General features: G+C 40.4%; 1 protein-coding gene across 4 annotated transcripts in view; it reads right to left on the bottom strand.

Annotated features, from left to right (window-relative positions):
• Nucleotides 1–777: 777 nt before the first annotated feature.
• Nucleotides 778–21870, bottom strand: part of GJA5 (gap junction protein alpha 5) — a 99222-nt gene continuing 78129 nt past the window's right edge. For all 4 annotated transcript variants that reach the window (XM_072138838.1, XM_072138839.1, XM_072138836.1 and 1 more), the window contains exons 2-3: nucleotides 3439–3594; nucleotides 778–2068 (exon numbers count right to left, since the gene is read on the bottom strand). In XM_072138838.1, the coding sequence (XP_071994939.1) occupies nucleotides 950–2044 (1095 nt within the window). In that variant the 5' untranslated portion in view covers nucleotides 2045–2068; nucleotides 3439–3594 and the 3' untranslated portion in view covers nucleotides 778–949. The remainder of the gene's footprint in view (nucleotides 2069–3438; nucleotides 3595–21870) is intronic.

The following is a 21870-nucleotide window of genomic DNA, read 5'->3' as shown; positions in this document are numbered from 1 at the left end:
ACTTTGTGATGTATTCAGCAAAGAATTCATACAAATATACATCCCCAGAGCAATAAAAACAAGGCAGACAACTCACACTCTAATACGCCGCAGATTTTCCTTTTTTGGCATCTCTCAGAATTTTATAGATTCCTTTATGACAGCAAATCCCCAGGGACATTGTTCTTAGTTTATTAAGAGGATGCCAGTTATAAGGACAAGGAAAATACACTGGATTGCTAACAACTCTTAAAGGGGCTGTCTAGCGTATGTTCAATGTTTCAATTTCTCAACTTTTTCAAGAGCTCTGCTTACTGTCTTTGAATGAAAAATAAAGTGCAGAGGCTTTTAGGTGCAGCGAAGTTCATCTTCTGATGTTCACAATTATGCCTATCAATATCTCTGCTTTTAGAATTTTAAGAACAGCGATTCTGATGTGTTTTTAAAGTTGACATTTTCATCTTTAAGATGACACCAGAAGCGTGGTTCTAACTGCCAAAGAGTCCAACATAGGGACATGGGGACTGACGCTCCCCCTCCAGCCTCGCCGCAGGACTCAAAGTGACTCTTGTTGGCTCATTTGCATATGATTTCGGAGTATTTTTTTTTTATTATAGGTGAATGGGTGATATTTAACCAAAGAGAGGGAATGGATCTGTCATACCTGAACTGAGGAGGCTGGTGAAAATGCTGATGACAGGTTCCCTTCAAGGCCAAATTTGGGACCTAAACTTTGACCCTCTCTATTAACACCCAATCCTGTTAGTCATGTGACACATATAGGCAAAATGCACTTTATTTTTATTTTTTTTTCTTGTTTTTTTTTGGCACAAAGTTTTAAGGCATAAAATACAGTACAAAAGATGAGTTCTCAAGGAAACATCCAGAAATCAGTTGTCTTCTATTGCTCTATAAATACGGAATTAATGGATACGAAAATTTTTTTTTTTATAAAACCCCCCCTGGCTAATCACACGGCCAGGTCATCTGAGCGAGCCTTGCTGCTGGATCGGCTGGTTTTACTCAAGCGGCGTCCATTGTGGCAATAGCCATTGGGCACGTGGTGGGGCGGTGAGTGGTTGCTCACTGGGGCGTTCTGTGTATAGTTCAGGTGGATGAATTGTCCTTGGCCAATGTCCTCTTCACCGTGGACTCTTTCAGTGGCAAAGTTGGCCGTGTTCTGCTGAGATGCCAGGCTGTTGTTGAAAGGGTTGGTAAACTTACCCTTACTGTTCAAGCATTGGTTAAAATCCGGCGGTGGGGTGCAACTTTGAGACCGGTGTTCCGGTTCGACGGTGGCCACTCGAAGTGCGTTGGCACCGTTGGTGGACTCTTTAGATAGTCTCTGCTTGAGCTTCTTCCATGAAAGGTAGTAGAGTTCCACCAGGCTGAGTAATAGCGAGAGAGTGGCCACGGCCAACATGAAGACGATGAAGACGTTCTTCTCGGTTGGCCGGGACACATAACAGTTAACGGGATGGGGGCACGGTTTTCGTTTACATATATAGAGGGTATCCAAAAAGATCCCGTAAAGCATGTACTGTCCAACAATAAAGGCTACTTCCATCACGGTGCGGATGAGGATGCTGCACACGTAGGTGTTGAGGAGACTTCCTTGAAGCCTGATCTTACCGCTAACCTCATCCCGATACGGAAGTTCGACCTTCTCCACTGGGAACTCTTTCTGGTGGTAAGTGGAGTCTTCCGTCATGTCCTGCTTGGATTTGGTTTCTTCTTCCCTGAGCTTTTTTTTCTCCTCCATCCGCACGGTGTGCATGGCGTGTCCCATGTAGAGCAGGGATGGGGTGGAGACAAAAATAATCTGGAGGACCCAGAAGCGAATGTGGGAGATGGGGAATGCTTTGTCGTAACAGACGTTCTCACATCCAGGTTGGGTGGTGTCGCACATGAAGTCCGATTTTTCGTCTCCCCATGAAGACTCGGCGGCGGTGCCCAGAACCAACATGCGGAATATGAAGAGGATGGTCAGCCATACTTTTCCCACCACGGTGGAATGTTTTTGGACTTCCTCTAAGAATTCTCCTAGAAAGGTCCAGTCACCCATGGCTCCTTAGCGCACAAACTCTCTCTGGGGAAACAGAATAGAACAGCTTTAGCGCATGCACGGGCGTCTTCGTTGGCACATTTTTTTGGAAATTTTAGCACATAGAGGTGTTGATGGATTTCACGTATATCTATGTTTTGACCTGTAGGGCTCCTAATGTATACACTACCTATGCAACCCTAATAGGCCCCGCCCCCTATGAATAACTTTATCGCAATCCTTTTTTTTATGTTTTTTTAAGTGTGAAAATTTTGTTAAAAATGTGTTGACAATGTTGCTTTTACCCCATGGTGTGGCTGGATCTTAATATTCCTGATTTAAAGGGACCCTGTCAGCAGATGTGGCCATGCAGTATTGCAGCCAGTGTTATGTAATGTCCCGGAAGATATGTGTAATCTGACCTTTTTTTGTAAGTAGCAGCTGGACTGTGAAAAACAGATTTATCAGGATTGTAGCTTCTCTAAGAACACTGAGGCATAACCTCACACTGCTGTGCTCTGTGCTTTATGCAGCCAGCGTTATCTATTGTCCCTGTAGAGATATGTAATCATCCTTTTGTGTATGCTGTTAGTAGCAGCAGGACTGTGAAATATTGATTTATATTCCTGGAATGTAGCCTCTGTAAGAGCACTGGCGTAGTGTCCTCACACTGTTTTGCTCTGTGCTGCCTGCAGCAAGTTATGTATTGTCCTTGGAAAGCTGTGTAATTAGAGCTTTGTGTATGTTGTTAGTAGCAGCAGGACTAGGAATTATTAATTTATATTTCAGAATTGTAGAACTGGGGATGTGTGCTGACACTGCTGTACTCTGGGCTTTCTCCAACCAGTGTTATGTATTGTTCCTTGAGAGATGTATAATCAGACCTTTGTGTTGTTAGTAGCAGCAGGACTGTGAAATATGGATTTATAATTCAGATTTGTAGCTTTTCCAAGTGGGGGACGCATCCTCAAAGCAGGGAGCCAATCCTAGAATATGAATCCATATATCACAGTCCTGCTGCTACTAACAACATACACAAAGGTCTGATGAATCATTTCTCCAAGGACAATACCTGCTGCTACTTAAAACATACAAAAAGATATGATTACACATCTCTCCAAGGACAATTCCGAACACTGACAAAGAGAATAGAGAACACAGCAGTGTGAGGACACAGCCCTAGTGCTACAATCCAGGATTATAAATATATTTTTCACAGTTCTGCTGCTACTAAGAAAATACACAAAGGTGTATGTATAAACATACACATCTCTCCAGGGACAATATAAAACACTGACTGCTCACACTTGCTGACAGGTTCCCTTTGGCTCCTTGGATACATTGATGCTATCGGTTGTAATATTTTGTGATATTTTGCCTTGGACATTTTGTAGTAATGATAATGGATTAATTACATTTCCTTTGCGCTTGTCCCGTGGTCTCATCAGTCACGGGGGAGGAGGCCGGTCAGCTGACGACTAATGGCCACGACACAAGTCAATCATTGTTCTCTCTCGTGGTCTGGACATCCAGATTTGTGCCTGAATCACCTTACGATGTGCTGCCTGGTCCTGGGAACAATACAAAGAAACAAATAGTTACTTAACCTCCTGGTGTGTAGTGATACATCATCATACATGTCACAGCTCAGCACCAAGCGGGGTCACTCATGAATCTCTGTATAGATGGGGGGCAATACAAAGCCCCCAATGTGTCTGAATAGAACATTTACATTGCTATTACAGATTTCATAGAAGGGAGCAGCTGTCCAGCCCATTCTTGGTGGTTACTAATCCATCAAATGTGAGGCAACTGGCTTGGCGGTTCTCAAGTCTTATGTGAGGCAACTGGCTTGGCGGTTCTCAAGTCTTACAGTATGTGAGGCAACTGGCTTGGCGGTTCTAAAGACTTATGTGAGGCAACTGGCTTGGTGGTTCTCAAGTCTTATGTGAGGCAACTAGCTTGGCGGTTCTCAAGTCTTACAGTATGTGAGGCAACTGGCTTGGCGGTTCTCAAGTCTTACAGTATGTGAGGCAACTGGCTTGGCGGTTCTCAAGTCTTATGTGAGGCAACTAGCTTGGCGGTTCTCAAGTCTTACAGTATGTGAGGCAACTGGCTTGGCGGTTCTCAAGTCTTATGTGAGGCAACTAGCTTGGCGGTTCTCAAGTCTTACAGTATGTGAGGCAACTGGCTTGGCGGTTCTCAAGTCTTATGTGAGGCAACTGGCTTGGCGGTTCTCAAGTCTTATGAGAGGCAACTGGCTTGGCGGTTCTCAAGTCTTATGTGAGGCAACTAGCTTGGCGGTTCTCAAGTCTTACAGTATGTGAGGCAACTGGCTTGGCGGTTCTCAAGTCTTATGTGAGGCAACTAGCTTGGCGGTTCTCAAGTCTTACAGTATGTGAGGCAACTGGCTTGGCGGTTCTCAAGTCTTATGTGAGGCAACTAGCTTGGCGGTTCTCAAGTCTTACAGTATGTGAGGCAACTGGCTTGGCGGTTCTCAAGTCTTATGTGAGGCAACTGGCTTGGCGGTTCTCAAGTCTTATGAGAGGCAACTGGCTTGGTGGTTCTCAAGTCTTATGTGAGGCAACTAGCTTGGCGGTTCTCAAGTCTTACAGTATGTGAGGCAACTGGCTTGGCGGTTCTCAAGTCTTATGTGAGGCAACTAGCTTGGCGGTTCTCAAGTCTTACAGTATGTGAGGCAACTGGCTTGGCGGTTCTCAAGTCTTATGTGAGGCAACTGGCTTGGCGGTTCTCAAGTCTTATGAGAGGCAACTGGCTTGGCGGTTCTCAAGTCTTATGTGAGGCAACTAGCTTGGCGGTTCTCAACTCTTACAGTATGTGAGGCAACTGGCTTGGCGTTTCTCAAGTCTTATGTGAGGCAACTAGCTTGGCGGTTCTCAACTCTTACAGTATGTGAGGCAACTGGCTTGGCGGTTCTCAAGTCTTATGTGAGGCAACTGGCTTGGTGGTTCTCAAGTCTTATGTGAGGCAACTGGCTTGGTGGTTCTCAAGTCTTATGTGAGGCAACTGGATGGGAGTTACAGAGTCTAAAGTGAGGAAAAGAACTTGTTGGATACATGGTCTAACATGTGGCAACCGGCTTTGTGGTTACAGTATAACATGCGTCAATAAAATTGTTGACTACAAAGTATAACTTGGAGGTGCTAGAGTCTAATGTGGAATGTAATGAAAACTGGGCTGCTTGCTATAGAGTTTAACATGACACAACTAGCTTGGTGGTTACAGACTCTAATGAGAAGCAAATAACTTGTTGGGTGCATGGTCTTACATGAGGCAACTGGCTTTATGTTTACAGTATAACATTAGTCAGTAAACTTGTTCACTACACAGTTTAACGTGAGGCAACTGGCTTGATGGTTGCAGTATAACGTGAGTGAATAAACTTGTTGATTATATAGTATAACATGAGCCAACTGGCTTGATGGTTACGGTATAACGTAAGTCAATAAACTTGTTGGCTATATTGTACAACATGAAGCAACTGGCTTGATAGTTACAGTACAATGTAAGTGAATAAACTTGTCGGTTATATAGTATAATATGAGGCAACTGGCTAGATGGTTACAGTATAATGCAAGTTAAAAAAATTTGCTAGTTATATGGTATAACATGAGGCAACTGGCTTGATGATTACAGTATAATGCAAGTCAATAAACTAGTTGGCTATATAGTATAACATGAAGCAACTGGCTTGATGGTTACAGTATAAGGTAAGTGAATAAACTTGTTGGCTATATAGAATAACATGAGGCAACTGGCTTGATGGTCACAGTATCACGAAAGTGAATAAACTTGTTGGCTATATGGTATAACATGAGGCAACTGGCTTGATGGTTACAGTATCACGTAAGTGAATAAACTTGTTGGCTATATAGAATAACATGAGGCAACTGGCTTGATGGTTACAGTATAAGGTAAGTGAATAAACTAGTTGGCTATATAGAATAACATGAGGCAACTGGCTTGATGGTTACAGTATAAGGTAAGTGAATAAACTAGTTGGCTATATAGAATAACATGAGGCAACTGGCTTGATGGTTACAGTATCACGTAAGTGAATAAACTAGTTGGCTATATAGAATAACATGAGGCAACTGGCTTGATGGTTACAGTATAACGTTAGTGAATAAACTTGTTGGCTATATAGAATAACATGAGGCAACTGGCTTGATGGTTACAGTATCACGTAAGTGAATAAACTTGTTGGCTATATAGAATAACATGAGGCAACTGGCTTGATGGTTACAGTATAAGGTAAGTGAATAAACTAGTTGGCTATATAGAATAACATGAGGCAACTGGCTTGATGGTTACAGTATAAGGTAAGTGAATAAACTAGTTGGCTATATAGTATAACATGAGGCAACTGGCTTGATGGTTACAGTATAAAGTAAGTGAATAAACTAGTTGGCTATATAGTATAACATGAGGCAACTGGCTTGATGGTTACAGTATAAGGTAAGTGAATAAACTAGTTGGCTATATAGAATAACATGAGGCAACTGGCTCGATGGTTACTGAAATAAAGTGAGGGCTGCATGAGGGGAAATAAACACCTATCTTATCACTAAAAATATCCTCAGTGCTGCCCATTTTTCTATTGATATCTAACAACTATCTACCTATTATCCACATATCTACCAATCTATGAGTTGTAATCATGTATTAATCACTTGCTTCTGTCTGAACACAATTACATAAAGTCACAATCTGAAGAATCAGGAGGGGGAACTATCCTCAGTGAGGCCTTTATTAAAGGGGATGTTGTGTTATGACATTACAGATAAATGTAACCGGAGCCCCCACTGCCCTGTGCCCTTTATCTTCTCATATGTTTGGGGGCCTCTGCACCCCTATAACTACACCCCTGGGCACAGGTCTTAGTAGGACATGGGACTGTTGTTGAGCCAATCCCTTCTGTGTCCATGAAAATAGAGAATACTATTTGGGTTTAACAGAACAGAACGGCACTGGGCCAAATAACAAGGGGCCAGAGGTCATCTCAGAGGGTTACAGGATGGTTGATAAAACTAGGAGGGACCTCGATCAAGCAGGGGAGCATAGGCAGCGGTTTTGGAAGATACTACAATGAGGGACGTAAGTGCCGAGTATGTTCTGGTGTAAAACCTCAGTAACCACCAAGTTTGTTGCCTAAAAATTCCGAAAACCAACTCTTGAGGTCCATCTGCTGTATTCTTCTGTGGAGCCCCTAGACGTAAGCCTTAAAGGGTCACTAATCCTGATATATCCTGACTATAGGTTTATTTTTTAAAGGTCTACTATACAGATCACAGATTAGTACAGAGTCTGCCCCCCCCCCCCCCCCATACACAATCAGCATTTGGCAGGTTACATCTTTTTGGAATTAGTTAGGGGAATCACTAAATCACTAAAATCACTAAAAGGGGCCCATGGAGACACTATCTCCAGAGAGTCCATATCTACCTGGTGCCGGTCCTGGTACCTCTCATACTATCAGTCCAGGAGGGGCCCTGTGATTAAGGAACAGTCTCTATGGTAAATATACCCACAGCCGCTGCTATACTCTTGGCCGAGGCCACAACTTTCCTTTTGGAGACATCTACAAGAAGAACCTAGAGGTTTGTGGTCCTAGAAGAACTGTCATGTCTATAACCCTCACCCTGTCCACGTCTGGCCGGGGCACCAGTCATATTTGTGCTTGGGTGTGGGCTCTATGATACCAGAAAAAAATTATGTTCAGGATTGAGAATGTCAAAATATTGACTCCACATGTGATGTCTCATGGTGAGGGCCGTCATGGGGAGCGTGACCTCCGCCGGCATGAATCACGTTCTGTAAACGCTCTGCGCTCCGCTGTGTTATTCTATGGGGCCCAGCGGACAGGACAAAGGGCCATCAGGCTTCTCGGTATAATACACTGAGGATGGGACGTTATGTACTATATGGCCTCAGTAGGGAGAATAAAGGACAATATGTGGAAGTGGAAAAGTATATCCAGCAAGTGGACAGGTCCATAGTCCTCTTACCATTGTCAAAGTTTTATTCCAAACGGGTTAAAAATCGTTATGGATATCATTATTGTTATGTGATTCTTATGCGAGTCATAATCGTAGTCTGAGGCCAGCGCCTCCCCTCGCGTTGCTTGAATGAAGCCAGGATAATGCACTTGCGCAGGGTGTACGACGCAGGAGGTAAGTACAAATATCATACAGGGCGATTTGGGACACTAAACCACCAGTCCATAAGGACCTGTGGGTGGTTTAGTGTCCCAAATTGCCCTGACAGGTTCAAGTGGAACCAGTCAACAAGTATTCTACAGTGCCTCCACAGGAGGAATGAGATATTACAGCATCAAATTCATTGGATGTCTATATGACGTATGGATAGGCCTCCATTGCCCAGATATCCAAAAGGTCTAAACACAGGTGCGTTATATGTATGGCCCATCTTATCATTGAGTCAGCCCATGGTCGGCTCCAGGTATCAGTGGGCCCCTCGGTGACAGCCTCAGTGGGCCCCTTTGCAGTGAACTCACATGGTGGCATTTAAAATTCAGAAACTAAAATAGTCTTCTGTTCCCTAAAATATTCCCCAGTTTATCATCCCAAACAGCCTCCTCATGGGTATTTTATGTAAGCCCCCCTCACCCCCCATGGATTCCTTATGTATAGCCTTAGTTGGGCCCCCCAGCAGCTCTGGGCCCTGAACTTGCCCTGAACTTGCTCTGGCACCAGCCCTGAGTCATCCTGTAGGATGACTTTACAAAAATCTGTGTTCCTGTGTGAGTTATATCCAGGCCAAATCCAAAAAGTTCTGCAAACACAAAGGAAGATACAGCAGACTCCATCTTAATCTCTGTAGTATACAGTAAGCAGCTGTATTCATGACCTAAGCCATGTCCTTAAAGGTACAATGTCTATAATACGTAGGATCTGCGTACCCAGCCAGCTACCTGCATCAGGACACAAATCACTGTATACTTGGTGTAACACTAAAATATATGGCCATATAACAGTTCCGCCATATTATATGTATATTATAGAATAATAGGCAACATAATAAACGGCGCTGACCCAACAGTCCACGGTTCCGCCATAGGATAAATGCTCTTGCTTGATGTCCCCATTTTCAGACACACAATACAAACTTCCCTATTCACTTTATACTGCTGAAAAATTATGACTGCCCGCAGTCACCACTAGGGGGAGCTCACTGCATACTGATTTATAATGTATAGTTAAAAGGCACCTACCACCACGAATCTACCTATAAAGGTAGATCGGGTGGTAGGTGGATGTATGGGACGTGAGGATAGCCCTTTTTAGGGCTAATCCTCACGTCCCCGCTAGCGTAGCATAAACTTTATTGCCCTAATATGTTATTTTAATTAAGCGGCTACCGGGGCGTGGAGTAGCCGGACACGAGGCTACACGGCGCGGCTACTCCACGCCCCAGTAGCTGCTTTCCCCCGCCTACCCTGTGATCTTCGGCACGCAGCTCCTGGCAGCTGCGCGCCCTCGTCCGAGAAGCCGGAGTTCTGCGCATGCGCAGTAACTCCGGCCAAGATGCGCGATCTCGGGAACGAGGCCGGAGTTACTGCGCATGCGCAGAACTCCGGCTTCTCGGACGAGGGCGCGCAGCTGCCAGGAGCTGCGCGCCGAAGATCACAGGGTATGCGGGGGAAGCAGCTACTGGGGCGTGGAGTAGCCGCGCCGTGTAGCCTCGTGTCCGGCTACTCCACGCCCCGGTAGCCGCTTAATTAAATTAACATATTAGGGCAATAAAGTTTATGCTACGCTAGCGGGGACGTGAGGATTAGCTCTAAAAAGGGCTATCCTCACGTCCCATACATCCACCTACCACCCGATCTACCTTTATAGGTAGATTCGTGGTGGTAGGTTCCCTTTAATATTGAGCTCCATGGGATTGGTTTAATCTGTATGCATTGTGCTCCCCCTAGGGGTGTGAAAAAGCAGTGGTCTTACTCCTTACTCTTACTAGATATTGTGCTCTTCCACTATTCAGTCATGGGATGGCGCTATGTCTCAAAAGTCGTGGATTGAAATGGGGGTCAATTATTATCAACATCCATAATATTCCGAAGGAGCAGAAACGACTCTGTAGACACGTAGCCAAGAGTCTAATAAATCCTTCTCGTCATTTATTTTATAAAACAGGTTCCTGAGGTTTTGGGAGTCTGAGGACTTGGCAGCGATTCTTCTCACACTTAGGAAACCTAAAGGAACAACCTAAAAAGGCCAACTAAAAAAGTACAGCAAAATCTCTGCAGGCAGCGGCCCAAAGCTTTCCTTCAGCTGTCTATGACCTCATCGCACACTTTGGTTATGATATATCACAGCCTGAAGGCTGCAGGACGATTCTAAGGGTGTAAAGAGTGTGGGACCAAGATACACCTGTCAAATGGGCGTGTCTTATGGGTGGGAGGTATTTGGAGGTTCAGTCTAATACAATTGCACATACGGAGCGGAAGGGAAGAAGCAATTAACATGAAGAAAGTCTTTCGCCTTCTAGAACTTTCTGTATTCCTTAAAAAGTGACACTTTACAGATTCCGTTCTGAGGTTCCGAGATGATACAGACAGTCTGGGACCGCCCACCTGACAGTTAAGGGCCTGATTAGCATGTTGGGTGCTGAAATTGACAGCAATGATTGCTCAGGAACAGACAGTGGGGGTTATAGAAAAAAATCCACCTCTTCCAGAATCGGTAGATTGATGTCTATGAAAGGAAACAAAGAGGAGGAGTCGTGGAGGAGGTGAAAGAGCCTCGTTACGTTGTCCCTTTTCTCCTGTAAACTTATACCCCAATTAGGTTTTGTTTTAGGCCCAAGATTTGGATCTTCATGTTATTGGATAGGAATGTTGTGGATCTTCATCTTATTGGATAGGAATGTTGTGGATCTTCATCTTATTGGATAGGAATGTTATAGATCTTCATCTTATTGGATAGTAATGTTATGAATCTTCATCTTATTGGATAGGAATGTTGTGGATCTTCATGTTATTGGATAGGAATGTTATGGATCTTCATCTTATTGGATCGGAATGTTATAGATCTTCATCTTATTGGATAGGAATGTTATAGATATTCATCTTATTGGATAGGAATGTTATGGATCTTCATCTTATTGGATAGGAATATTATGGATCTTCATCTTATTGGATAGGAATGTTGTAGATCTTCATCTTATTGGATAGTAATGTTATGGATCTTCATCTTATTGGATAGGAATGTTGTGGATCTTCATCTTATTGGATAGGAATGTTATGGATCTTCATCTTATTGGATAGGAATGTTATGGATCTTCATCTTATTGGATAGGAATGTTATAGATCTTCATGTTATTGGATAGGAATGTTATAGATCTTCATGTTATTGGATAGGAATGTTATGGATCTTCATCTTATTGGATAGGAATGTTATGGATCTTCATCTTATTGGATAGGAATGTTATAGATCTTCATGTTATTGGATAGGAATGTTATAGATCTTCATGTTATTGGATAGGAATGTTATGGATCTTCATCTTATTGGATAGGAATGTTATGGATCTTCATCTTATTGGATAGGAATGTTATGAATCTTCATCTTATTGGATAGGAATGTTTTGGGTCTTCATCTTATTGTTGCGGTGGCAAATAGTTTGATATCCTCCACTACATATCCAGGAAGGACCATTTTAGAGTGGGTTTTTTTGCATACTCCAATCCTTTTTAGGACACGAAAAACTAAATTAATCTGTAATTTTAGACTTTTATCAGTCTATCACAATTTGTGCCAAAACATTTCTAAAATGCCTCGGGCCACATCTTCAGGGGTTTTAGGAAGTTTTTAGACACCATGACAAAAGGGCTTGGCGCTCCAAAAATAGTCTTTGTGAGGACCTAAGTGACCCCAAAAATAATCCAAATTCGCCACAATTCTTGTGCTGGAAAGATGATCGCAGTATAAATAAGGTTTTGTAAATAATTGGGAAGAGTAGATGGAGAAAATGCCCTTGGGGGCTTCATACTCTATGGGCCTGTGTCATCTTTGCCCCAAAAGAGGTGGTTTCTGCACCAAAAATCATTCTGTTTTAGGTACATCACTTCACAGAGAGGTGATCCTAGATCTCTTTTCGACGGATCCATAGCAATCACTGCAAACCTTAGCTTTAATAGGGATCTGTAAGGAGAGGGAGGGTGCAACGACATGGATGCCAAAGTGAGCTCTTGGAACTAGGCCCATATGACGAGACCAATGCAATAAACATTGGGCCTAGCTGACGGAGCAAAGCCTCTGAAGTGGTAGTTGTGTCAGAAGAAGGGGGTGGTCAGTGCAATATGATACGGAGGGGTGAATTCATGTCGGGTGCTACGGTATTTGGCACCTGAGGTGTGACTTCAGATGGTGTGGTCACATCTCGGTCCAGAGGTGCATCAAGTGTCTCTAGATACTTCACCATAAACATAGATCTACATTGCTCCGGCCTTGCAACTATATGTTACACCCCTATATAGCTCTCCATTCTAGTAATATAGATCTTCTTTTATACATATTGGGGCAGATTTACTTACCCGGTCCTGTCGCGATCCCGCGGTGCGTTGTCCGACGAGGATTCGGGTCAGCAGTTTGTCTGAATCCGTCAGGCTGTCCGAGGACCCCCCCCCCCCCCGATTTGTGTCGCGTTCAAGCGGGCAATTCGGAGCAAAACGGAAATTGTCGGGAAACCCGACGAAAATATGTCCTACAGACCCTTAGTAAATGAGCCCCATTGTGTCCACTTTCAATGCTTCTATGGACCCGGGGCCTCCAGTAATTTGGTGAATGTTTCGGTTTTGTCCTTTCAAATAGCGAACACATGAAAACAAGCGCTGAGACACTCAGAGAATGTGTTTCTGAGAAAGTCTGAGACAGTCCAGCCTCCTGTGTAATGAATCTTATCACAGTCACAGCTCTGTCACCCGGCTGACACCGCGCCAGATCCTCCACGAGGACAAGATACAAAGGTGTCGCTGCTGGTTTAGATCATCCCTCATGTATTGGATCTTTCAGGCCGACACTATTGTGGAACATAAGCCTCCAATGGCCACTTTAATGTACAGGCAGTGCCCTGGTTACGTACAAGATAGGGTCTGTAGGTTTGTTCTTAAGTTGAATTTGTATGTAAGTCGGAAATGCATATTTTAGAATTGTAATCCCAGACAAATTTGTTTTGGTCTTTGTGACAATCCGATTTTAAAAATGTTGGGTTGTCATAAGAACCAGGATTAACAATAAAGCCTCATTACAGACACCTGTGATAACTGTTACAGCTGATCATTGTAGCCTAGGACTAAAGTACAGTAATTACCAACATCCAGAGGTCTGTTTGTAACTAGGAGTCGTCTGTAAGTCATGTGTTCTTGAAGGGAACCTGTCACCATGAGACCCATTTTTAGCACTCCCCCAGTCCCCTCAGAGCATAGTACATACACTGCCAAAGTGTTTTTGTATTAAAAATTGGTTTTACAGAAAAAAAGATATGTTATATTGTACCTTTCATTAGCATCTGCTGTGTGACTAGGCAGTTTCATATTGGGAGGGTCTGGAAAGGAGCAGTTCCCCCCCACCCTTGGGAAACAGCTCCTCCATGTGACCTTTTCAAATATATGAAAACACCCATCACTGGGCTTAGCGACGCCCCCTGCTCCTCTACAGCCAATCCTGAGTGTGGGGAGTTATTCATATATTTGAAAAGGTCACATGTTTCCCAAGGGTGGTGGTGGTGGGGGAACTGCTCCTTTCCAGCCCCTCCCAATTGGCAACTGCCTAGTCACACAGCAGATACTAATGAAAGGTACAATATAACATATCTTTTTGTCTGTAAAACCTATTTTCTATACAAAAACACTTTGTCAGTGTATGTACTATGCTCTGTGGGGACTGGGGGAGTGCTAAAAATGGGTGTCCTGGTGACAGGTTCCCTTTAAGTAGGGGACCGCCTGTATAATATCTATAGAATAATAATAGTAATACTGTAATCATAATAATAGCAATAATACTAATAAATAAAAATAACTCAAAAATAAAACTCTAGAATATTTGCATTATTATTCATATAAATAATGAATGATAATAAAAAAGTAATAATGATAATAATTAATAATAATAAGTAATAATACAATAACAGTGATAATAAAAATGGGAATAAGTATAATAAAAAAATAATACAATAATCATAATATTAATAAAAAAAATTATGACAAAATAATAGAATAAAATTCAGAGAAATAATAAATGATAGTAAAAAAAGAAATGAAAAGACATTTATGATGATAATAATAAAATAAAATAATAATAAAATAACGATAATAACAACAGTGGTAAAATAATAGTAATGATAATAATTAAAAAAGGTAATGATAAAACATTATAATAAAAAGGAATACAATAATAAAAATTAAATAATAACAACAGCATCAAAAATGTAAAAAATTGTGAAGAGATGTAAAACCTTTTAGTAGTTATGCAATTTTAATTGCTCAAAAATAATCTCAATAAGCATTAAAGCAACTTTTCAGGTGGTTCAGATTTTTAAAAAACCTGGTATCGTCTTTCTGTTTACAGCTCCTATGCAGAATTCTATGTCTCCATGGATACAGACTACAAATAACACTAGTGTAGTCTGGTCTGTGATTCAGGTGTCACTTTCTCATGGTTAGCAGCACAAACCATTGGTTAAGCTATTATATGATGATTATGCCCTCATATATAGGTAAAAGTAAAGATAAATGGCGTTAATAGAGAGAACCAACCCCAATATTCATCTTGGAGGAGAACGTTGTGTGCCTCTGCCATAGTTGCAATATTAATAGTGGTTCCTAATATCAGCTACTTATAATAATAATGATTCATTTACTTATATAGCGCACACAGATTACACAGCGCTGCACATAGTTTGCCAAATCAGTCCCTGTCCCCATGAGGCTCATAATCGAATCACCTACCAGTATATTTTAGAGTTTGGGAGGAAACCGGAGGACCCGGAGGAAACCCACGCAAACACGGAGAGAACATACAAACTCTTTGCAGATGTTGACCTGGGTGGGACTTGAAACCAGGACCCCAGCACTGCAAGGCTGTAATGCTAACCACTGAGCCACCATACTGCAAGGCTGTAGTGCTAACCACTGAGCCACCATACTGCAAGGCTGTAGTGCTAACCACTGAGCCACCGTGCTGCCCAAACTCTCCTGATATACTCTGTGCTGCTGGGGGAACCCTGCTTCTTCCACTATGTACCTGACACCCATCTCTAATCCCCCTCCTGTCATCAGGCAGACACATCATCACATAGTGGTCCGGTCATATCACCCCTACTGCGCCTTTCCTGAAATACTCTGCACAGCTGTTGTTATTTACAAAATCTCTCCCAAACCAGGGACCAACAGGAGTTACAGATGACAGAGCGGAGATCTCTGATTTCACGCTGGAGCATGTCTGCTTTACAGCTTGTGTAATCCACCACTAGATCTATTCCACAATTATCCATGGAACACGGCAGCTGGGAGGTCGGAGAATCCCAAAAATGTAATGATGGGAAATAAGATGAAAGAAAAATCTCAGGAATTTTCATTTCTATATTTTTGGTGCAAAATGATAGACATCTTGGACTGAGTATTTTGCTCTAGACACATGGATACATCCATGTCATTCAGAGCTTTAGCTATGAAATGGCTGATAACAGGGAGCAACAGAGAACATTTATCATAACAGGAAACTGAGGAAAACTTGTTCTGCTGAAAAACATTTTTATTTTGGACGTGACTGATATCATATATGAAAATTCAGCAAAGGTTTCACAATCTTTATCTTATACATGTATTTTTTCCTGTGTCATATCTTACAAACTGCTGAGTAATGTATTTTATATCAGCTGGTGATAGGAGGAAAGGGAGGAACAACTACTGAGGCCAAGATTTATACACAAGGGAGGTCATCACCCTGCTGGTCTCAGAGAAATAATGTTTACCAACATAACATACCACCTTCTATAATACTGCCCCTATGTACCGGAATATTACTACTATAATACTGCCCCCTATGTACAGGAATATAACTACTATAATACTGCCTCCTATGTACAAGAATATAACTACTATAATACTGCCCCCTATGTACAGGAATATAACTACTATAATACTGCCCCCTATGTACAAGAATATAACTACTATAATACTGCCCCCTATGTACAAGAATATAACTACTATAATACTGCCCCCTATGTACAAGAATATAACTACTATAGTACTGCCCCCTATGTACAAGAATATAACTACTATAATACTGCCCCCTATGTACAGGAATATAACTACTATAATACTGCCCCCTATGTACAAGAATATAACTACTATAATACTGCCCCCTATGTACAAGAATATAACTACTATAATACTGCCCCAATGTACAGGAATATAACTACTATAATACTGCCCCCTATGTACAAGAATATAACTACAATAATACTGCCCCCTATGTACAAGAATATAACTACTATAATACTGCCCCCTATGTACAGGAATATAACTGCTATAATAATGCCCCCTATGTACAGGAATATAACTACTATAATACTGCCCCCTATGTACAGGAATATAACTACTATAATACTGCCCCCTATGTACAAGAATATAACTACTATAATACTGCCCCATATGTACAGGAATATAACTACTATATTACTGCCCCCTATGTACAAGAATATAACTACTATAATACTGCCCCTATGTACAAGAATATAACTACTATAATACTGCCCCTATGTACAAGAATATAACTACTATAATTCTGCCCCCTATGTACAGGAATATAACTACTATAATACTGTCCCTATGTACAAGAATATAACTACTATAATACTGTCCACTATGTACAAGAATATAACTACTATAATACTGCCCCCTATGTACAAGAATATAACTACTATAATACTGCCCCCTATGTACAAGAATATAATTGCTATAATACTGCCCCCTATGTACCGGAATATTACTACTATAATACTGCCCCCTATGTACAAGAATATAACTACTATAATACTGCCCCCTATGTACAGGAATATAACTACTATAATACTGCCTCCTATGTACAAGAATATAACTACTATAATACTGCCTCCTATGTACAAGACTATAACTACTATAATACTGCCCCCTATGTACAGGAATATACCTACTATAATACTGCCCCTATGTACCGGAATATTACTACTATAATACTGCCCCCTATGTACAAGAATATAACTACTATAATACTGCCCCCTATGTACAAGAATATAACTACTATAATACTGCCCCCTATGTACAGGAATATAACTACTATAATACTGCCCCCTATGTACAAGAATATAACTACTATAATACTGCCCCCTATGTACAAGAATATAACTACTATAATACTGCCCCCTATGTACAAGAATATAACTACTATAATACTGCCCCCTATGTACAGGAATATAACTACTATAATACTGCCCCTATGTACAGGGATATAACTACTATAATACTGCCTCCTATGTACAAGAATATAACTACTATAATACTGCCCCCTATGTACAGGAATATAACTACTATAATACTGCCCCCTATGTACAAGAATATAACTACTATAATACTGCCCCCTATGTACAAGAATATAACTACTATAATACTGCCCCCTATGTACAGGAATATAACTACTATAATACTGCCTCCTATGTACAAGAATATAACTACTATAATACTGGCCCCTATGTACAAGAATATAACTACTATAATACTGCCCCCTATGTACCAGAATATAACTACTATAATACTGCCCCCTATGTACAAGAATATAACTACTATAATACTGCCCCCTATGTACAAGAATATAACTACTATAATACTGCCCCCTATGTACAAGAATATAACTACTATAATACTGCCCCCTATGTACAAGAATGTAACTACTATAATACTGCCCCCTATGTACAGGAATATAACTACTATAATACTGCCTCCTATGTACAGGAATATAACTACTATAATACTGCCCCCTATGTACAAGAATATAACTACTATAATACTGCCCCCTATGTACAAGAATATAACTACTATAATACTGTCCCTATGTACAGGGATATAACTACTATAATACTGCCTCCTATGTACAAGAATATAACTACTATAATACTGCCCCCTATGTACAGGAATATAACTACTATAATACTGCCCCCTATGTACAGGAATATAACTACTATAATACTGCCCCTATGTACAGGAATATAACTACTATAATACTGTCCCCTATGTACAGGAATATAACTACTATAATACTGCCTCCTATGTACAAGAATATAACTACTATAATACTGCCTCCTATGTACAGGAATATAACTACTATAATACTGCCTCCTATGTACAAGAATATAACTACTATAATACTGCCTCCTATGTACAAGAATATAACTACTATAATACTGCCTCCTATGTACAGGAATATAACTACTATAATACTGCCCTCTATGTACAAGAATATAACTACTATAATACTGCCCCCTATGTACAGGAATATGACTACTATAATACTGCCTCCTATGTACAAGAATATAACTACTATAATACTGCCTCCTATGTACAGGAATATAACTACTATAATACTGCCTCCTATGTACAAGAATATAACTACTATAATACTGCCCCCTATGTACAAGAATATAACTACTATAATACTGCCCCCTATGTACAGGAATATAACTACTATAATACTGCCCTCTATGTACAAGAATATAACTACTATAATACTGCCCCCTATGTACAGGAATATAACTACTATAATACTGCCCCCTATGTACAGGAATATAACTACTATAATACTGCTCCCTATGTACAAGAATATAACTACTATAATACTGCCCTCTATGTACAAGAATATAACTACTATAATACTGCCCCCTATGTACAACAATATAACTACTATAATACTGCCCCCTATGTACAGGAATATAACTACTATAATACTGCCCCCTATGTACAACAATAGAACTACTATAATACTGCCCCCTATGTACAGAAATATAACTACTATAATACTGCCCCCTATGTACAAGAATATAACTACTATAATTCTGCCCCCTCTATACAAGAATATAACTATAACAATACTGCCCCCTATGTACAGGAATATAACTACTATAATACTGCCCCCTATGTACATGAATATAACTACTATAATACTGCCCCCTATGTACAAGAATATAACTACTATAATACTGCCCCTATGTACAAGAATATAACTACTATAATACTGCCCCCTATGTACAAGAATATAACTACTATAATACTGCTCCCTATGTACAAGAATATAACTACTATAATACTGCTCCCTATGTACAAGAATATAACTACTATAATACTGACCCCTATGTACAAGAATATAACTACTATAATACTGCTCCCTATGTACAAGAATATAACTCCTATAATACTGCTCCATGTACAAGAATGTAACTCCTATAATACTGCCCCATATGTAGAAGAATGTAACTACTATAATACTGCCCCCTAAGTACAAGAATATAACTACTATAATACTGCCCCTATGTACAAGAATATAACTACTATAATACTGCCCCTATGTACAGGAATATAACTACTATAATACTGCCCCCTATGTACAAGAATATAACTACTATAATACTGCCCCCTATGTACAAGAATATAACTACTATAATACTGCCCCCTTTGTACAGGAATATAACTACTATAATACTGCCCCCTATGTACAGGAATATAACTACTATAATACTGCCCCCTATGTACAAGAATATAACTACTATAATACTGCCCCCTATGTACAACAATATAACTACTATAATACTGCCCCCTATGTACAGGAATATAACTACTATAATACTGCCCCCTATGTACAACAATAGAACTACTATAATACTGCCCCCTATGTACAGAAATATAACTACTATAATACTGCCCCCTATGTACAAGAATATAACTACTATAATTCTGCCCCCTCTATACAAGAATATAACTATAATAATACTGCCCCCTATGTACAGGAATATAACTACTATAATACTGCCCCCTATGTACATGAATATAACTACTATAATACTGCCCCCTATGTACAAGAATATAACTACTATAATACTGCCCCTATGTACAAGAATATAACTACTATAATACTGCCCCCTATGTACAAGAATATAACTACTATAATACTGCTCCCTATGTACAAGAATATAACTACTATAATACTGCTCCCTATGTACAAGAATATAACTACTATAATACTGACCCCTATGTACAAGAATATAACTACTATAATACTGCTCCCTATGTACAAGAATATAACTCCTATAATACTGCTCCATGTACAAGAATGTAACTCCTATAATACTGCCCCATATGTAGAAGAATGTAACTACTATAATACTGCCCCCTAAGTACAAGAATATAACTACTATAATACTGCCCCTATGTACAAGAATATAACTACTATAATACTGCCCCTATGTACAGGAATATAACTACTATAATACTGCCCCCTATGTACAAGAATATAACTACTATAATACTGCCCCCTATGTACAAGAATATAACTACTATAATACTGCCCCCTTTGTACAGGAATATAACTACTATAATACTGCCCCCTATGTACAGGAATATAACTACTATAATACTGCCCCCTATGTACAAGAATATAACTACTATAATACTACCCCCTATGTACAAGAATATAACTACTATAATACTACCCCCTATGTACAAGAATATAACTACTATAATACTGCCCCTATGTACAGGAATATAACTACTATAATACTGCCCCCTATGTACAAGAATATAACTACTATAATACTGCCCCCTATGTACAAGAATATAACTACTATAATACTGCCCCCTATGTACAGGAATATAACTACTATAATACTGCCCCCTATGTACAGGAATATAACTACTATAATACTGCCCCCTATGTACAAGAATATAACTACTATAATACTGCCCCTATGTACAAGAATATAACTACTATAATACTGCCCCCTATGTACAGGAATATAACTACTATAATACTGCCCCCATGACATAGGTTGTCACCCTCATTCCTGATCCTGCTCTGGTCTGGACCATTTTCTCTTTATTCCTTCATCCTTCCAGGTTCTGTTGATGCTGCTTTCCTTTTACCTAAACCTTCCCGATCCTCTTTTTATACCGTATAAATATTAAGATTTTCTAAAAATAAATATAATAAACGAGCTGCGATAATTTCCCTCATAGCGTCTCCAGTTTCAAACAAATCTCCTTAAGACTTTATTATAAGACTGTGATGTGACAGAAAGGCTTTTATTACCCCTGGGGGAGGAGCTGTGTACACAAAACGGGGAGAGATGTTACATGGATATTTACCATAGATACATCTCCCCATGAAAGTGCTGGAGACGTCCTCTGACCCTTTTACACTTTAAAAAAAAAAAATGTGTTGAAAAACCTCTCCAAAATATTTGCAGCTGAGCTTTGTCTTTATTGCCTTTTTTTTATCTGCGCCTCTTACTGTGTTATGATTATGACCCCGGGGTGAGGATCTGGCGCTGCGGGGTGTAAATATACAAGTCATTATCGCGTCTGGAGAGGATGGAGCCGCATAGGAAGAGATTATACAACAAGTATCTGCACTCCAGGGATAAACAGATAGGGGGCGCCACTGGTGGCGGCTGGAAGGGATTAGAACTCTCAAAGAGAACGGATACAATGTTTATGGGTCAATTTAGAGATCGGCAGTGAAGACAGTGACCAATACTCAATATTATCTTGTACAGGCACC

This window comes from Engystomops pustulosus, chromosome 2 (genome assembly GCF_040894005.1).
Source record: "Engystomops pustulosus chromosome 2, aEngPut4.maternal, whole genome shotgun sequence".
Taxonomy (NCBI): domain Eukaryota; kingdom Metazoa; phylum Chordata; class Amphibia; order Anura; family Leptodactylidae; genus Engystomops; species Engystomops pustulosus.
The sequence above is the reverse complement of the archived record's forward strand: the minus strand, read 5'-3'. Positions and strand labels throughout refer to the sequence as shown.